General features: G+C 40.6%; 1 protein-coding gene and 1 long non-coding RNA gene across 16 annotated transcripts in view; one reads left to right on the forward strand and one right to left on the reverse strand.

Moving 5' to 3' along the window:
- Nucleotides 1-1,150, reverse strand: part of TCF4 (transcription factor 4) — a 353,960-nt gene extending 352,810 nt beyond the window's left edge. For 6 of the 15 annotated variants that reach the window (XM_053902758.1, XM_053902757.1, XM_053902751.1 and 3 more), the window contains exon 1: nt 965-1,148. Coding sequence is in view for 2 of the 15 variants with exons in the window: in XM_019463975.2 (XP_019319520.1) it covers nt 137-202 (66 nt within the window). In the remaining 13 variants the exon portion in view is untranslated. Of the gene's footprint in view, nt 1-136; nt 218-964 lie in introns of those variants that run through there. The other 9 variants (XM_019463976.2, XM_019463990.2, XM_053902753.1 and 6 more) reach the window with 4 other exon arrangements.
- Nucleotides 1,151-1,660: 510 nt separating this feature from the next.
- The window catches only part of LOC109275686 (uncharacterized), a 114,702-nt gene continuing 96,910 nt past the window's right edge, over nt 1,661-19,452 (forward strand). Inside the window, exons 1-2 of the long non-coding RNA XR_002084317.2 lie at nt 1,661-1,998; nt 3,443-3,536. This is a non-coding gene — a long non-coding RNA (uncharacterized LOC109275686). The remainder of the gene's footprint in view (nt 1,999-3,442; nt 3,537-19,452) is intronic.

A 19,452-nucleotide genomic window follows, 5' to 3' on the forward strand; every position in this document is an offset into this window, starting at 1 on the left:
GGCTCCGGCGGGGAGACGCGGCTTGCTCGGGTCGGGCTGGCTGGGATGCACCCCACCCCCCCCCCCCGAGGAAAAAAAAAAATCTCAACACCTCCCCCGCCTCGCAAAAAAATACAAACGAAAATTCATCGAGCACCTCATTTTCCCTCAGATCGTCAGTTACAATCTGAAGCCTGAACAGTTCAGTTTTTGCCCGTTTCATCCATCGGAGGCACTTTGAAATTTATTCGAGTTTACATCCCCTCACTTCTTTCTTTCTCTGACTCTCGTTCCCTCTCACTCACACATCCACACACAGCAAAGCAAGTTTATACTAGGCTGCAAATACACGTGATGCAAAAAGACTTTGCCAAGAGGAACAATATTTTTCTTTTCCATATATAAACCAAGCCACATTTTGCTGGGGAGATTTTCATTTCGGTACTTTTGCATTGGGGGCGAAACCTAAATTGCATACTTTCTTTCCCCTTCCTTTCAAGTCACAGATTAGTATAGCTGCAAACTTCGCCAAAAAAAAAAAAAAAAAAGGCAATTTTTGAGGGTGGATGTTGTTTTGTTTTTACACTTGAGTTCCTAGCCACGCTAAGTCCCCGTTCGCCAGCACTTGTAAGTTTTGAATTCAACATTTACCATTACAGGCCTTGCATGCTCTTAAAACATACTTTTTCACATCACTTTTTAGGATAAAAATTAAGCTTCATAATTCTATCGTTTCGTAATAACAAGCGTGCTTTATCCAGTATATGCAACATACGCTATTTTAACGTGTGTTAAAATACACATTCCAGAAACCCTGTTATTGCTAGATGTGCTAGTACATACACAAAATGCATGCACACACTTTTTCCCATTGGCAATTATTTAATAGGTTGTTCCTTTTGTTTTAATAAAACATTGGGATCGACATTTTAAAAATTAAATTCAATTACAAACAGTTTACTCTGACAGCAAATTGTAACGTTACCTTAAATGGCCACAAATATGCTCACAATATTCCAAGGAAAGTGACTTTAAAAAGAAAGACAAAAATCTTCTGCAAGTACTTAGTATCTCACATGTGTATCCCCCAAAAAAGTATTTTAACTGGTACTCAGTTCTGCTCCAGGGATATCCACAGAATACAAGATTATGCACCTGGTTCTGGTTTTTGCATTTTCCACCGTAAAACTGCAACAAAATCCCCTCCCCCAAAAAAGAAATCATTAAAAAAAAATCCAACAACTTTTTCTTATTGTTTATAAAAAAAAAATATCAATACAGGATAGTTAGAATTTTTCCTCAAACAAATCTTGTTGGTGGTTTTTTTTTCTTCTCCTCTTATAAAGTCTTAAACTTGTTCCAAGTTTAGAGGTGTCTCATCATCATCATCCTCCTCCTCCTCATCATCATCACCATTGACTCCCCCGTGGAGTCACATTGATAATAATAGGTTTCCCTGAAAGATACATTGTAATCCATTCACATCCGGGCACTGCGGGCTTATAAAGAGAAGGCGCTGCGGCCGCGGCTGCTCCTCCAGACAATGACTGGGGAGGGGCGGGGCGGGAGCGGGCGATCATAGAGTAGTAAACACGGCGCCTAGAGAGGCGCCCAAGATGGCGGCGCGTGCGGGCCACGCCTCCTCCGGGAGCGGAGGCGGGTGGCTGCGCTCGGTCGGGTGTCGCGCGTGGGGGCTAAACTGCAAGGGCTCATGAGGTTGGGGCTGTTCCCAGGCCCCGTGTTCCTGCGCGCTTCTTCTTGCTCCCTTTGCTTGGTCTTTCCTGGGTTTTTGTTGTTGTTTTTACTCAGAAGTGTAGTTTCTAAGTAAATGAAGGCATTACACGCCACAGATTTGCGCAGGGGAGTCAGATCCCCTGGCTCACCCTGAGGGAGGCTGGCCTCAGCAACAGAAAGCCAGAGCTCGGATTCTCCCGCAGTGTGGAGCCAGTCCTCTTAGCTAGCCTTGAACAGCGTGGGAAAAGGCGGCTGTACCAAGTTGTAGATGCCGGGCTTGAAGAGGTATGAGGGTGCCCTCCACCACCACTCACCACCCCCACACACACCTTTTTTTTTTTTTTTTTTTTTTTTTTTTGACCCTGGGGGAGTGAGAACTTCCTAAGTCCAGAAAGTCTTCACTTGGAGAAGACTTTAGGTTATAGCGTCTTAGACAAATCGAGTTTGTACCTTGAACCACTACTGACTCAACTTCTAGTTCTGGGAGAGCAGTTACCTTTTCTAGCCTGCTTTCTGGTCTGTGGCATGCAAATCGTGATCACCTTCCGAATTTCCTGAGTTAAAGGGATAAAGATGGAGTCACCAGAGAAGAAAATTTCCCTTTCCATCTCTAATTCCAGCTAAACTAACTGATATCACTAATCTAGCCCACGGGATTTTAAATGGAGATTTCTCTATTCCACCAGTGTAATTGTACTCCCACCGGAGAAAAGAGTAATAATCATGATAGGTTAACACTTACATAGTGGCTTTACTATGTGCCAAACACTGTTCAAGAATTTCTCAAGTATTGGCCGTTCTAATCCTGAGAATGACTCTATAGAGTGTGTCTTACAATATTGTTATATTTATATATATTTATATTACATCTTTTATGTTTTACATACAGAGAATCAGAAGGAAGCAATGTTGAGTAGCTTGACCCAGGGCACTTTGGAAAATGATACAAACTTGCCTAAAAGCACACAATTTTAATAAGTGATAGCACTCACCTTTGAAGACAGGCAGCCTAGGATCAGAGTTGACATTCAACCACATTCCTATACCATCTGGCAGCAGGAACTGCCTAATCTCCATTTTCTGATGCAATTTTGTGGCAGTAAGAGAGTTCAGATCAATCTTCAAGATCTTTTGTTTATATGTAACCTTTTAGAAAACAAGAATTAGAGCATTTTTAGGTTGTTTCCTGTCTATTCACACATTGGAAGATTCCTGTTTTCCATCCCCATTCCATGTTCTCATCTTAAAGTTTACGTGTAGACACTACTTTATGCTGCATTATTACAATCATTATCTGTGATTCTCAGAGTAAGCCTCTACAGGGCTGTACTGAGATGATGTAATAAAAAGTTCACAAACATTTGTTTAAGAGAAGTATTCCATTGGTTCTACCTCTAATCAACTCTGTGACCTAAGGCTTGAGGTCAATGTGTTTTACTGTAAAATACAGAGGCTAGATTAGATAATCCCTTAAGATTCTTTCTAGTTTCTAGTTAGATTACAAAAGCCTCCCTTTCCTGAATTTCAAGGGGAATAAATGATCTGTCCAGAAACAATTGACAGGATCAGGTGGGGGACCTCATTGCCCCCAAGTGATTGCTAGCACTTTTTTTTAACTGCATCCCACAGTCAGAAAACCATGCAACCACCCTTCCTATCTTAAATTAAGGGACAAATGTGGATTGTTTTTTTTTTTTTTTGTTTTGTTTTGTTTTCCATGAACTATAAGAAGAATAGGTATATCTACGAAGTTATGCTTACGAAGATTGGAGACACCTTAGAAAGGAAGACTCAGTAGAATTTTGTGAAACTTGGATAAATAGGTAAGTGTAGCAGATAGGTTTGGGGATGCCTGCTCCATTCTATGGACTCTGTTCCTTAAAAATCCTGTCCTTAAGTCCTGATGCAGAGGTAGAACTTGATGTGGGTACCATATGACCTTTCTATAACCTTCCTGTCCCAGTTTCACCAGCCCCAGCTGATTGGATCACAGGAACTAAAAGAGGAGTGGTCTATGATCTGACTTGTTGGAGTCAGCTGGCCAGAGTGTCAGGAAGCCAAGCCATGTGAGCCATGGTTATAGGGAAGCAAGAACCATGAGTAAGCAGAGAGAACTGCTCTTTAGATAAGAAAGATCTTAGAAGTTCTGAGAAAAGTAGACAGTTGAGTCCTAGGAAGCAATGAGTTTATTTCCCATTTATTATAAAGTTTATTCCCATTTATTATAGAGGCCACCTTGCCTTCTGTCCATAAGACTGCTACTCCTGCCATATTCCCCTTCCCTAAGTGAGCTAACCTGAGGACTTTTCTGATTCTTACAACTAAAAACTTTAGGGGAAAAAAAAAGATTCTTTTGATTTCAGCATTTCAAAACAATCCTTAACATTAAAAAAAAAAAAAAAGGAGTCATCACTATTCTAGGGCATAAACACTATTCCACTCACACAGTAGGGATTCTATCCAATTAATTGTGCCACATACAGTCAGGACAGTATATACAAGTGTCATTCCCCTTTCTACTGTGTTGTGGCCTTGGACAAATTTCACATCTTGTCACATGTAAAAAAAAAAAAAATAACTTGTCTTCCATACTTTACATGACTGGTTAAAATCCAATGAGTTGGTAGAGATTAACATACTCTGAAAATGACAAATTGTTATGAAATGTAAGGTATAATTATTGCATAAACTAAGTTGATGTCTAAAAATAACATTTATTTCCTAGGAATGTGGAAGGAGTGGCCAATATTGAAACCCAATGAGTCATAGAAAAGAACAGACATTGAAGGGTGCTTGGACCAAATCCTGGAGTTTGGTTCAAGATGTCAAGGTTCAAGTGGGATGGCTTGTCCAAGGTCACATCACTAATGAACTACAGAGGCAGAAGTAGCCCTCCAGTAACTGAATGCCACTCGAGAAAGCCGTACCATTCTTCTTCAAATTTCACCCGTTTGACCTCCCCCAATCCTGCCCGTATTAAAATAAATAAGCAGACAAAACTACAGACAAAAATAACAGTTCCTTGATGATCTGATGAAATGCATCCAAAAATTTAGCAAATAATATTTGAGAGTCTACTTTGTATCAACATCTCTTCCGTCAGGCCCTAAGGCAAAAATGTAGGTAAAAAAATCAGAATGAATGGCGAAGTCACAGTGAGCAAGGTACAGCCTGTGGAATATATGTGGAAAAGGAAGGACTCCTGGAATAATTTTAGGTTGATATATCAAAGGGCGCAATCATCAAGGACCCTGAACTGGAGCCCCACATGCACTGCAAGGCTGAGTCAGAAAAGCAGCAGGCAGGACAGAAGAGAAGGGATTAGTCAGTGTGTGTGGAAGAAGTCCAGAGCATCATGATACACAGTCGCACATACTCAGGGCCTTTTGCATTTACTGGTCCCAGGATTTTTCTCTTGGTTGTTCACACAGCTGGTCCCTTAACGTCCTTCTGGTCTCAGCCTAAATATCACCTCTTCCTAGAGACCTTCCTAACTATTCTGTCTAAAGTGAGCATCCCTCTTATTAGTCTCTGCCACATCAGCTTTATATCCTTAGTGGCACTTTTCCCAATTGGGATCCTTTTGTTAATACGTTTACTTTTATATTGCCTGTCTTCTCCATCAGACTGTAGACTCCGTACTGCAGGGACTGCGTGAATATTGTTCACTCTATGTACCTGCACCTAATGCAATGTCTGGCATTGGTGGTGGTATCTGGAGGTGTTTGATAACTATTTGTTAAATAGGTGGATCAAGAATCTATCTTTATTCTTAAGATGCACACTTTATACTGAAGAGTGCAGCTGTCATACCTTTTCAAATCCGGCTCTCTTTAAGGTTTCATTTTACCCTGGTATCATTATCGGCAAATGTTGGCAGTGAATGTCCAGTGTGATTTGAAACAGGCCAACAGGCCACCGGCCCCTTGTCACCTGAATCCTAGACCCTAAGGGATAATTGCCTTAATTTACCCAATCGTGAAAGCAGTCTCTTCATTGTTATGAATGTGTTAAGAGCTGCTGTCATAGTATTGCTTCACTATTATAACATTTTATGGATGGGAACACCGGGGCTTGGACGTATAATAATTTTCCTGAGGTCACAAAGCCACTACCTGGCAGAGCTAAGATTCAGACACAGATAAACCATGCTTCTGCTTATAGTTCAGTGGCGTGTGCCATGACTTTAATAACCGTAACAAACCATACGGTGTTTTTTTTATTTTTTTTTAATGTTTATTTAGTTTTGAGAGAGAGACAGAGCATGACTGGGGGAGAGGCAGAGACCCAGAATCTGAAGCAGGCTCCAGGCTCTGAACTGTCAGCACAGAGCCTGACTTGGGGCTCGAACTCACGAACCATGAGACCATGACCTGAGCCGAAGTCGGACGCTTAACCGACTGAGCCACCCAGGCGCCCAACAAACCATATGGTTAACAAACCATAACAAACCTTCCTTATTGGATATAGGCACACAATAGCACAGAATTTTTATTTCATCTATTTTTAGATGTTCCGGGGGTTTTGGAAAACGAAAGGTAAAAATAAATAAATAAATAAAGCTTTCATTCTTAGTGTCCACAGAATTTTGTTAAAGAGGACTCAAAAACTTTAGTGCCAGCCTTCTGAAAGTTTTCCTTCTAATCATAAAATTATTTTCTCTGCTGTAGTTTGAATGTTCTATTTTAAGGGTTTTGTCATGTGGGGAAGGACTTGCAGATTGAGAAAATGGGGCAGAAATAGAGTTCCAGAGGAGAAACAAAGTTCTTGTGTATTGACCATTTTGTCTGCACCCTGGTGGTCTCATCCTCCCTTGCGTGTGCTTCCGGTTTAAAAGATCAACATGTGCGGATCTTTTCCCCAGTTGGACGTGACCTCAAGCCATGGCACATGCCACTGAGTTCTGACAGAAGCATGGTCTACCTGTGTCTAAGTCTCAGCTCTTCCATGTCATAACCCCCAAGTATCCCCAAGCTTCAGTTTCTTCATCCGGCACATGGGTATAATAGTCTATCATAAAGTTATTGTGACAGATTAAATGTAATAGTATTAGCAGATGTACTTTGGCACAGTGTTCACCCACTGACTGTGACCTAGCAAGTGTAGTATCTACTCCTTAGTGTCACAGTTTTCAATTTTCAGATCTGAACTCTTTAATGGTCATGAAATGGATTTACTGGGTTTGTTCAAAGTAAGACAGAACAACATAGAGAAGACCAACATACATGGCATGAATTAAGAGTAAGTGTTGTTTTACAAAAGCCTGTTCCAGGTATGTATATACAACGTGGTATGTGCCTAAGAGGTTACTATAAAAAATATCTAAAGCCACCACTTTAGTATATGGGCTTCATTGCTTTGCTAGCAAAGGTATTCCTGAATACCTGAATAATCACGTTGGAGAAGAGAAATGAAAGCAAACCACCTCTTCATTCTATTTCTTCTCTTCTCAAGTTACATACTATTTCATAACCAACAGCCACCCCCCACAAAAGAAAAGGAGATGAATAAAAAGATAAATGGTTTAAAAAGTAAACAATGTGGAAAGAATACAAGGGATTTTAGAAAAACAGCAAGAGAAACCTTCATCTACTCAAAAGTGCACTAAAACTGATTAAACTTAATATACTTAACCTGCGTTTTTAAAACTCCTTCAACAGCTATCCTCCCCTCGCTGCTCCCACTTGCCCTGTAACTGTCTCCAAGTCATTCCCTAGAGGAAGTTTCGTCTCTAGTCAACTAACTATATAGCGTAACTTCATTGTCTATGAAAAGAGCTAGGCAAGATGCAGTGAGTAATTCAGGATGAAAAAACAAGGCCCCTGACCTAGCATCCTACTGTAGTGGGTAGGCCAGACATATAAATCACCCCAACTCCCTAACACACTGAACTGGGAGCTATCATGACATAAAATTGTCCTACCAGACTGTAGCCTAATGAGTAGTTATCAGATGGAGAAACCTAAACACTTAGAATTCTGAGACAAGTTTAGAGCTGGATGCGGAAAGGAGAAGTGGTATTCTTATTAAGCAGATAGAGAGCGAAGCATGTTCTGGGCTGAAGTGCTAGCTCGGACAAAATCTGGCTGGATACTAAGGGTCTTGTTAGGGTTCGTGAGTAGAACTAAGGTATTAAAAACTCAGTTGGCAGGATGCCTAGGGGGCGCAGTCGGCTAAGCATCCAACTTCGGCTTAACCAACTTTGACTCAGGTCATGATCTCATGGTTCGTGAGTTCGAGCCCCACGTGGGGCTCTGTGCTGACAGCTCGGAGCCTGGAACCTGCTTCAGGTTCTGTGTCTCCCTCTCTCTCTGCCCCTCCCCCGCTCATGCTCTGTTTCTTTTTCTATCAAAAATAAATGTAAAACTCAGTTGGCAAACTTGGACCCATTAGCCTTTATTCCCAATGCATGGAGCCTGTAGGGTCATGCACCTAGCAGCAGTGATCAGATATGCCTGAGATCATCTGGGGAGCAACATGGAGGATGATGAAGGTAAGAAGAAAAGGAAGGCAGAGACCAGGTTAGAAAGTCGTTGCCCTTCTCTCAACCAGTGTTGTGAGAGTCTGAAGGAAGGCTGTGGCTATGGCTGTGGAAACTAGAAGAAATCATTCAAGAGGTGTTGTGCCTAGGTTATTAGAAACGTTATTTGGGTTACAAAGCAGCATAAAAATCCATTCCAAGTGGATATTTCAAAGTGGATTTAAACAGTAATGTGCCTGCAAACCTAAAAAATCCGGTGCCATCGTTTAGGGCTTCAGCTGTATTTCTCCACATTCCTGTCAACTCAGCCCAACTTTCTACATCAGGCTAACTCCCTCGTGTTCTCCAAAATGGTTACCATCAAAAACTGAAGCTATAAACTTGTTTGCTTGCTTTCAATAGTTGCATGTCCTTTCTAAGCTTTGATACTAAAGCCTCAGCTGAACTCTAACTCTACAATCTTAGGAAGATGCCTGCTTTTGAACCAAACCATTGGAATGACTGGTTTACATTAATCCCTAAATGATTATATTGATAAGGCTCAAACCAGTTAAGGCCCACTCTTGGAGCTGAGGTGAAGCCAGTCATACCCAACCCACAGTATAGAACCCACAAGGCTTCTATTCGGAGGGGAAGGGAAGATGGATGTTGGAGAGACAAGCCCAAGGTCTGCCAAGCTTTCTGAACCTCTGTGCCACTATGTATTTCTTCCCATATTTTCTATTGCTTGAACTGACCTCCCTCATGCAATTCCCTTGAATAATTCCTACCTTTATATCAAATCCAGCTTAATTCTTATTTCCCCTTTGAGGTATACTCTGACTTCTTGATCTTTCCCCGTCACTTCCTCCTCTGAAACTAACTCACTTATTTAGAACAAAAACTTTTTTAAAAAATTGCAGTACAACATACATACAGTAAAAAGGAAAAATCTACAAAGCTTAGTAAATTTTTACATGCACACATACCAGTGTAATCACCACCCAGATCAAGATATAGAACATTTTCAGCAACCCAGAAGGCTATCTCCTTCCCCTTCACAGTCCTTATCCACGTCTGTGACTTGTACAACCAGAAATTAGTTTTGCCTATTCTTGAACTTGGAATCATCCAGTCCATGTACATCTAGCTTATTTTGCTTATAATTACATTTGTAAGATTCACCCATGTAGTTGTGTACAGAAGCAGGCTATTCTTTTTTATTGTTGTATAGTATTTCATTTGAGTAATATACAACAATTTTTTTATCCATTCAACACCCCCTCAAATTCACGTTTTCCAAATTTTGACTGCTATCAGTAAAACAACCTTGAAAATTCTGTACATGTCTTTTGGGTGGATAGATGCAGTTATTTATCTTGAGTATATACCTACGATATCCTATTATATACCTACAATTGTTGGGTCACAAGTAGGCACATTTTAGTTTCAGTAGACATTGCCAGACAGCTTTCCAGAGTGGATTGACCAATTTGTACTTGCACCAGTAATTAATATGATGAACTAATTTACTTTTAAATGTTTTTCTTTTAATTCTTATTTTGAGAGAGAGAGAGGGAGAGAGAGAATCCCAAGCAGGCTCCGCACTGTCAGTATAGAGCCCACTGTGGGCCTTGATCTCATAAACCATGAGATCATGACCTGAGCCAAAATCAAGAGTTGGTTGTTTAACTGACTGATCCACCCAGGTGCCCCTGAACTAATTTACTTTTGAAACAAACTATTATAATTTATTTATTTATGTGTTGGTATTGCTCTAATACCTTTAGAGGGCAGAGACTGTTTTAAAGTTCTTCATTGTTCCACTGCCTAACCTTGTATTCTGCACAGGCATAATGAAGGATTCCATCAATTTTCATCAAAACTCCAGCTATGACTTTAAAAATATATATGTATATATATTTATTTTTGTGTTGTTAATAATTGATATTTAATTAATAATAATAGCTTTCCCTTTTTAACTTTTGGTTATATATCCAAAGGAATTGGTAACAGGATCTCAAAAAGATATTTGCACACCCATGTTTGTGGCAGCATTATTCATGAGAACCAAGAGGTGGAAACAATTTAAATGTCCATCAGTAAATGAATGGATAAAGACAATGTGGTATATACATACACAGTAGTATTATTCAGCCCTTAAAAAAAATAAAATCTGGGGTACCTGGGTGGCTCAGTGAGTTAAGCGTCCAACTTTGGCTCAGGTCATGACTTGCAGTTCGTGAATTTGAGCCTCAAGTCAGGCTCTGTGCTGACAGCCCGGAGCCTGGAGCCTGCTTTGGACTCTGTGTCTCCCTCTCTCTCTGTGCCCCTCCCCTGCTCACCTGCTGTCTCTGTCTCTCAAAAAAATACAATGTTAAAAAAAATTTTTTTTAAAAAGAAGGAAATCCTATCATATGCTACAATATGAATGATTCATAGGATATTATGCTAAGTGAAATAAGCCAGTCAGAAAAAGACAAATACTGCATAATTCTTATATGAGGTACCTAAGGTAGTCAAATTCATAAAAACAGAGAGTAGAATGGTGATTGCCAAGGGCTTGGGGAAGCAGTAAGGGGAGTCATTCAATAGGCAAAGAGTTTCAGTTTTGCAAGATGAAAAGTTCTAGAGATCTGTTGCACAACAATGTGCATGGTGTTTGTTAACACTACCATATACTTAAAACCGGTTAAGGTAGGGTATTTTATGTTATGTGGTTTTTACCACAATAAAATAATAATTTATTTTCTTTTAATGTTAGAATTTTTTAAAAGTCAAAACTAAAAATTACTTCGTTTTTAAAATTCTAACATTAATAGAAAATACATTATTTTTCATTTCAGTAAAAACACATGACATACAACAAAATAAATACAGTATAACACATGTATATTCACAAAAAACAAAACAATATAGTCATTAATTCTCTCGAGTTCAATTCCACCCTCCCAAATTTTGGGGATCTAAATTTTACTGTTTTGATTGTTTAATCTATTTTTAGTGACAAAATTTATCATATGCCGATTGACCCATTTACAGATTGTGTTTAGGCTGTATAGTTCTACTACTAGGATTTGATAAAGATTAGTTTTGTATTTATTTCTTAGCTCACACACAAGACACTTCTGAGAAGTTCTCCTTGGGTCTTTTAGGATTGCACTCCTGGAAAATTCCACTCTCATTTCTTCCATATCTTCGTTGCTTCTCTGGCTGCTTTCTCTTCCTGTATATTGTTTGGGCTGTGTTTCTGTCTTAACATCCACTAATGAGTTTCCAGAGTGAAGTACACTGCTCCATACTCCTTTTTCCTGGCTTAATTTGTGGTTTCAACAAAGCTACCTATTTGGATTGCACTTTCACCTCTGCAGGAAACCTAGGCGTCTGCTGACTTCCATGATGCTTTGCAAACTTTCATGAGCATCACAATAATCCAGGTGGCTTGTTAAAACTCATGCTCTGGGGCTTCAATCCCAGAGGTTCCGATCAGCAAATCTGGGGAGGGACAGGGACCCATGCAATGGTGCACTGGAGCCAGCTTGCTCTAGCTCAGTAGAGGCCACTGTGCATATTCCTCCCAATTCCACATTCAATGATATCACAAAGACATCAACCAGGTAGGAACATTTAAAGCATTGAAATCAGCAAATGCTAAAAATCAGAACTCTTCCCCCAACTCACCCATCCTTCCGCTCTGTAAGCCAGATGTTAAACATTCACCAGCATGCCACTGGATGCATGACTTTGCAGGCAGCCAAGTGATGATGATTTTGTTAGTCCTGAGACCACACTTTGAGTTTCATGTGCACAGGCGCACACACACACACACACACACACACACACACACACACACACATCCAGATTTTTGAACCAATATGAAATAGTTGCATCTATTCTGCAACTGCTAAAATTTCAAATGCATGGTAAGGTCAAACCACTTCTTGGGGTCAAAAACTCTTGATCTATCTAACTCTGATTAATGTATCTATACTTAATCTATACTCACATCTACATCTACATCTATTTTCATAAATTCAGTATGTACCACTTACCTAGATTGTCTTCATCCTCTAGGTAATTACTCAAAAGAGATTCATTATGCTTACAAAACTCAGAAGGACAGAGAACTGGCAAACCTAATGTACTTCTGCTGGGATTTCTGTGAATACCCCAAGGTCACTATTGATAACCAGTCCTGTGCCATCTGATGGCATCATCCATAGCCACGATTATGCTTTTACTGGTAGGATCCTCTCGGAGATCATAATCCTGCTCTACATGTGGACTCCAACAGTATATACTTTTGCCCATATTCACACGTGTGACTTCTGAGCTAAGGAAGCTGGTCCAAATGGACTTCTTACCTCAGCCATACCTGGACCGGAAGTGGCCTTCCCCATGTATTCCTAGACCAGGGTATCTAGGCTTTGCCACCCAACCAGGCTTCTTTTCCCTTGGGGAACATTCCTCTCTGGAAGCCTTGTAGTGTATTCCTCTCATCAGACCTCAGATAGGACAATGCTAACACAGCAGATGGAGAGGTTCCAACCATGTTACTCCAAGAAAGGAAAGAACCAATAGGATCCCTGTACTCCCAGAGAGCTCAATGAACCTCATTCAACTTGCTCTCCTCTTTCCAAGTGACCAGCTATGCTTACCAAGAGCTCTTAGGAGAGGTAACTTTTGTTGGAAGTTAAAAGGTCTTTCTACTCTCTTGCCCTGGAGCCCACTGGGTTTCCTAGTCTTACATTCCATTACTGAGAAAAGTAAATCTGCTTCAGTGTGGCCATCTGTGTCCACCTCCTGACCAAGAAGTGATTGTAAGTGAACTTCTCTTGTTGAAAAAAAAAGTTCAAGTTCTTACTAGCTGTGCAATCTATAACTCATATCTAGTCATCAGGGGCTTTAAAATATACATGGGACAGTGGTATAATTATCTGAATTCCTTTCTTTTTCTTTTCTTTTTTCCCTTAGTATATCATGCCAGGTTTTCACATTGCCATACAAAGGTTTGCCTGATTCACGTTAATGCCTGCATAATATGGGAAATATATAGTACTATCACACTTAATGTGCACCATGCACATCCTTAAATATATTTAGTTCTTAGGACCACACCATGAGGTAGGTGCTATGTAGACTCCATTTTATTTTTTTAATGTTTATTTAGTTTTAAGAGAGAGAGAGTATGTGTGTGTGCAGGGGGAGAGGGACAGAGAGTGAGGGGGACAAAGCATCCTAAGCGGGCTCTGTGCTGACAGCAGACAGCCCAATGTGGGGCTCGAACTCCTGGACAGGGAGATTATGACCTGAGCCAAAGTCAGACTCTTAACCGACTGAGCCATCTAAGCGCCCCTATAGACTCTATTTTATAGTTGGGTAAACTAAGGTGCAGAGAAATTCAGTAACCTGCTCATAATCCTAAAGTTAGTAGGTATCCACAGCCAGGGTTGGCACCCAGGCGGTCCGGCTGTGGGATACCGTGGCCTTACCTCACTTGTCCCTGGCTATGCTATGCCCATACCACAGCTTTTTTAGCCATTGCTTTGCGAATCCTGTTCCAGATTTTAGTCTTTCTTGGCATTCCTGACTCACTAGCACATTCTTGGATGCTTCTCCTGCCTCACAATGATGTGTATTTAGGGAATTAAAAAATACCCATTATCGTAGCTTACCTCAAAATTAAAGTAATTATTAGATAGATGACTCTTCTTTCAAAAATGTTTTGTATTCCAAAATCTCAATAAAAATTACTTTTGGGTTATCAGCAGCTTTGGCAAGTCCACATTACATCCACGGGCCATTACCATCGATAATTGAGAACTCACACACGTGTTAATCAATCATTTATTCCTGCCTCTCATCTCTCCTGCACGGTTCTAGATGTTGTCTAGCTTAGTGTTAGTTCTGGGAAACAGTGGAACTGTATCACCCTTTGTAGTCCAAAAAAATTGTTATCACAGATATAATGAATTATATAAAATTGGAAAGGTGGGGTGCAGTGGGCTGCAGTGGGGAGGGGATTATGCTGAAAGATTTTCCATTTTCACTGGCAACAATTTTTTACTATGTAGCACCATTTGCTTGTCTACTCAAGGTATACTTTCTACCCTTTCCCAGAAGCTCAAGAATAAGAGAAAGGAAACTGAGCACAATGTAAAATGTAATAGATTAGGCTTCCCCATTCAATTCAAGATGAATCTTTCCACTTTGAGGATAACAGAAAAAAGACTGGTTTAAGAATAATGGACCTGAGTTCAGATCTTACCAACTGTGTGATTTTAGACAAGGTTCTTTTAAAAATATTTTTAGTCTATTTATTATTATTATTATTATTATTATTATTTATTTTGAGAGAGAGAGAGAGAGCAAGCAGGGAAGGAGCAGAGAGAGAGAGAGAGAGAGAGAGAGAGAGAATCCCAAGCAGGGTCGCATTGTCAGCACAGAGCCCCAGGCAGGGCTGTAGTTTACAAACCACGAGGTTATGACCTGAGCTGAAACAAAGAGTTGGACGCTTAACTGACTGAATCACCCAGGTGCCCCTAGACAAGGTTTTCTTAACCCTGGCACTGTTGACATTTGGGCTGGGTAATTCTTTGATGGGAAAGACCGTCCTGTGCCTTGTAGGCTGTTTCCCACCGCTCAGGGTCTACCCACGAAATGCCAGCAGCAGCCCCCTCTCATGTTCCAACCAAAATTGTCTCCAGACATTGCCAAATGTTCCCTAGGAAGTGAAGTCACTCACTCCCTAGAGCGAGAACCACTGCTCTAGACAAACCTCTGAATTTCTTAGAACTGCAGTTTCTTCATCTCTAAGAATGAGGATCATTTTATTTACCTCATGGAGTTAGCATAAAGAGCTAAGATATTTATACAAAACTGTGTATTATGAATTGTTACTTAAATATTAAGTTAGATGTTACTATTGTAATTTATTATTTAGCTTACACCTCCATGTTAGAGAGTGCTATATATATATGATCTGAAATATATTCTTGATATATTATGAATCTCAGAATATATTTCTATGTATATTTCTAAGAGGGATTATTAAAATAGTTATAACAGATGGAACAGGTAGGCACTATTCACTATTGTCTATAAACTAATAGTGAACATTGTTCTATTTCATAACCACAGGCTGCACCCTGCTGCTGGTTAACCCATTTTCAAAAGGCCTGCTGTCAGTCCTACAGGAAAATTGGTACACAGAGTATAAAGGAGATCCCATCCCTATGGCCAGGAAAAAATCACAAAGAGTATATGTTATTCAGGAGGCCAGGAGATCATCCCCATTTGCAAAGCACAGCAAAGGAAATAATTCCTCCTAAGGAAACATGCAATTTCTCTGATTCCTGGCTTATACAGTCATCCCTCTTATCTGTGGGAGACCCATTCCAAGACCCCCAGTGGATGCATGAAACCTCAGATAATACTGAACCACACACACACACACACACGCACACACACACACACGCACGCACACATACACGCACACATACACGCACATACATGCACACATATACACCATGTTTTTCCCTATACAAACACACCTACCATAAAGTTTAATTTATAAATTAGACGCAGTAAGAAATTAACAGCAACAATAAAACAGAACAATTATAAGAATATACTGTAATAAAAGTTATGTAAATATAGTTTCTCTCTCTCAAAATATCTATTGTACTCATCCTTCTTATGACAATACGAGAAGACAAAATGCTGAGGTGATGAGACAAAATGAGGTGCATGACCCACATGTTGTGACGTAGTGTCAGGCTACTGTTGACCTCCTGACTATGTGGCAGAAGAAAAATCGTCTGCTTCTGGAGCGCGAAGAAAGGCGGGGTGTGTGTAACTGACACCGCGGGAAGTGAACCCCTGGTTAAGAGGGAATACCATACCGCCAAGTGTGGTCTTCTTACCCTGAGCATCATTTAGAAGCTTGAATTGTCACAACTAATGTTCATGCCATGAGCTCTATGTCCTTGGAGCTCCCTAGTATCAGATGTCATGTCATTTGGAACCAAAAGCTTCCAAAGGGTTGACACTTTGTGTCATGTTCCCTGTGTCCCTGTAATAAGGGATACTTAACTGTATACAAAGTGTATACTTTGTATGTATAGTGCATACAAAGTAACAGGTCCTTGCATGGGACAGGCACTGAACACATCTTTATTGAATGACTGGATAATCATTGTGCTATATCTTAACAATAGCTTTCAAAAAGCAGTAGATACAAAGACTGTGCACATAAATACTGAGGGAAGGTTTTAATTCTGCCACTTCATCAATTTATTTCAGGCAGATTCTTCCCTTTTTCTGCTATGCTCCTAACCCCACCCCAAAATTCTTGGAGAACTAGTTCTGATATGTGTCAAGGTCACACACTGGGACGCTTTCAGTGGGGGTGGATGCAAATTTCCTTCCTTTCCACAACTTCCTCTTTTTTCTTCCTCTGGTATGGGTTAGATGAGCCCTGCTGGGTCTTCCGTTGGGAGGTTAACAAAGGGTTAAGATAGGAGCTCTGGAGGCCTGCTTGGAGCTGGCTCTGGTCCAGGTTGTAATAGCAGGAAGAAGAGGGTCTTTGCTTTCTGAACATTGCCCAGGGTAAAAGAATGCGGGGATTTAGGAAGGGGAGCAGAATGGCAGGGGATGTGGCAGGACATGATCTCCCTAGAGAAGGGGATAAGGAAAGCCCAGCATCTCCAGTAACCAATAGATGAAAACCCAACTTCTGCAAGGGACCAGCGGTGACCTCAGTTGTAGGGACCCTCATTTTACCACCTTGGAAAGCAGAGTGGAGTTAGAAGAGGGTTGCGGGTCCTTATAATGTCTACATTTAGGGACAGCCTACTGTGTGCTGGGACTCTTCCTGCAGGCGCCATGGGAATGGGGAGAAGTAGAAGTAGTGATGGCTGGTGGAACTGCGAAAGGCAGATCATTGAGGTAAGTAGATTGGCACAAGGTTGAGGACCCCCATCTTGGACAAAAACAACTGAGATTCCAGCCGCTCTCACTTTTTAGTTGTAAGAAACTTTCTGCTATACAGGCCTCGTCCACCTGAGGGCAACTGGGATTTCAGGGAAAGGCACCCAGAGGGGCATTTGTCATGAAAGGGGGAGACAAAACTGGTAGTCCTGACACCCTAACAAAGTGTGGAGGTTGGCCAGGGCGGTGGTGGGGAGCTGCTTTGAACACAGCGTATGGCCAAGGCTGAAAGTCCACCATACCCTGTCACCCAGGCATAGTGAGACACTTGGAAAAATGACCAGACCAATGAATATGAACTAAAAGAGCTGCAGTCTTGGAGTATCTGGGTGGCTTAGTCAGTTAAGTGTCTGATTCTCGACTTTGGCTCAGGTCATGATCTTGTGAATTTGAGCCCCCGTCAGGCTCTGCACTGGGATTCTCTCCATCCCTCTCTCTGTCTCTTTCTGCCAGTCCACCACTCATGTGCTCTGTCTCACTCTCTTGCTCTCAAAAATAAATAAACTGAAAAAAAAATTTTTTTAATAAAAAAATAAAAGAGCGTCAGTCTTGGAGTTCAAGTTGGGACACCATTGTGCCAAGGAATCTGGTCCATCAAGGCATTGTGCAGCTGAAAAATTCCACCTGATGGTGTGAGCTGAGTTTTCAGTGGTGAACCTGTGTAGCAGGGCAGAAGTAAAAGGGCCAGTGGACTGGTTAGATTGTCCAGTTCTCTTTTCTAGAATGGGGAGGTAGGTACACTGGCCCTTTGGACAGAGTAAACTCCCTGGGCACCTTTTCTGGGCAAGGTAGAGGTGTCAAGTGGCAGGTATTGGAAATCTATCTAAATTGAGCATATGGAGGTATGAATGATTAATTGGAAACATCAGAGAGATGGACTTAGTACTCCAAGCTGGTGGAGCAAATCACACCAGTGGCATAGGCGTTTTCCACACACTTACATACAGGTACACACACAGACACACATGTAGTCTCACACGCACATACCCCAAAACCTGATGAGGCAGATATTATTGCTTCCCATTTCACACATGAAGAAACAAGGGTGCAGAGGATTAGATAACTTACCCAAAGCCATAGAGCTAAGATGTGGTTGTCACAGTTGCAACTGAAGTTTGCACTCGTAAACACATTGTGCTTCAACTGTGCCCTGCTGACTCTGAGGGCAGTGGTTCTCAAAAAGTGGTTCCTAGACCAATAGCACCGCATCACCTGGGAACTTGCTAGAAATGCAGATCCTTGGGCCTCACCCCACACGTCTTGATCAGAAACTCTAGGATGGGTCCAGCAATCTGTTTTACAAGCAATATTTTCTTTCTTATTTTTCACTGAGTTTTTAGTTTCCAGTGTAGTTAACATCCAGTGTCATATTTGTTTCAGGTGTACAAGCAATATTTTCATTTTATCACTCCAAAGTTTGGAGTGTACAGGTCTGAGATGCTTTTGTAAAATCTTTACTCCAAACAACAGGTAATACTTATAACTTAAGCAGGGTAGATATTTTCTAAGCAAAAAATTCTAGGCTAGAAATAAACCGATAATCTAGACTTGGTCCTGATTTAAAATCATATTTATTCAAAGATGCTCATTTTTCTGGTGGATAGATGACAATTGAAATACTAGATAATATTTATCTACTGTAACAATGATGTTAAATTAACTCACAATGCTCACTTATAACATTGTTTGCATATACTTCCATTGCTTAGGAAAGTGCTACCTAATTTATTTCCCACACATCAAAATCCACTAAATTGACATAATTACATTATTTTCTCTAGATATGCTGGTGGGGGTCTGCAAACCTCAGAGGGGAGGGGGATGAGAACAGCAGGTGATATCATGTGCCATATGTTCAGCAATATCTATAGCACTGTAGGTACAATGATCAGAGGTGAGAGTATTTATGAAATCTTTTCATTGTTGGGGGATGTGATGAATTTTATGTCCATATTTTAGTCTTTTTCCAAGTATTGTATTTTTTCATATGCTTTTATTTTTAACAAATCACAGACACACTAGAATTTATTCCCATCTTCCAAGGAAACCTGTAAACCGACGGAAATATTTTTGGCTATCTGACAAAATGTCTGATAAAAATGTGTTACTCTCCAAGGTCAGTAGGTCAAGTGATCGATTTAATCTGATGCAGACTTTTACAATAAGTTTTCCAGCAAATTATAAATGTTGTGTGTAAGATTTTGTGAGGATTTCTCCCAAGTTACAAGGACAGTGGATTCAAAAAGCAACTAATTTCTACTTAACCCTGCCCCTGGCTGCCTTTCTTT

The sequence above is a fragment of the Panthera pardus genome, unplaced genomic scaffold (genome assembly GCF_024362965.1).
Source record: "Panthera pardus isolate Hobbes unplaced genomic scaffold, ASM2436296v1 HiC_scaffold_15, whole genome shotgun sequence".
NCBI classification, from domain to species: Eukaryota; Metazoa; Chordata; class Mammalia; order Carnivora; family Felidae; genus Panthera; species Panthera pardus.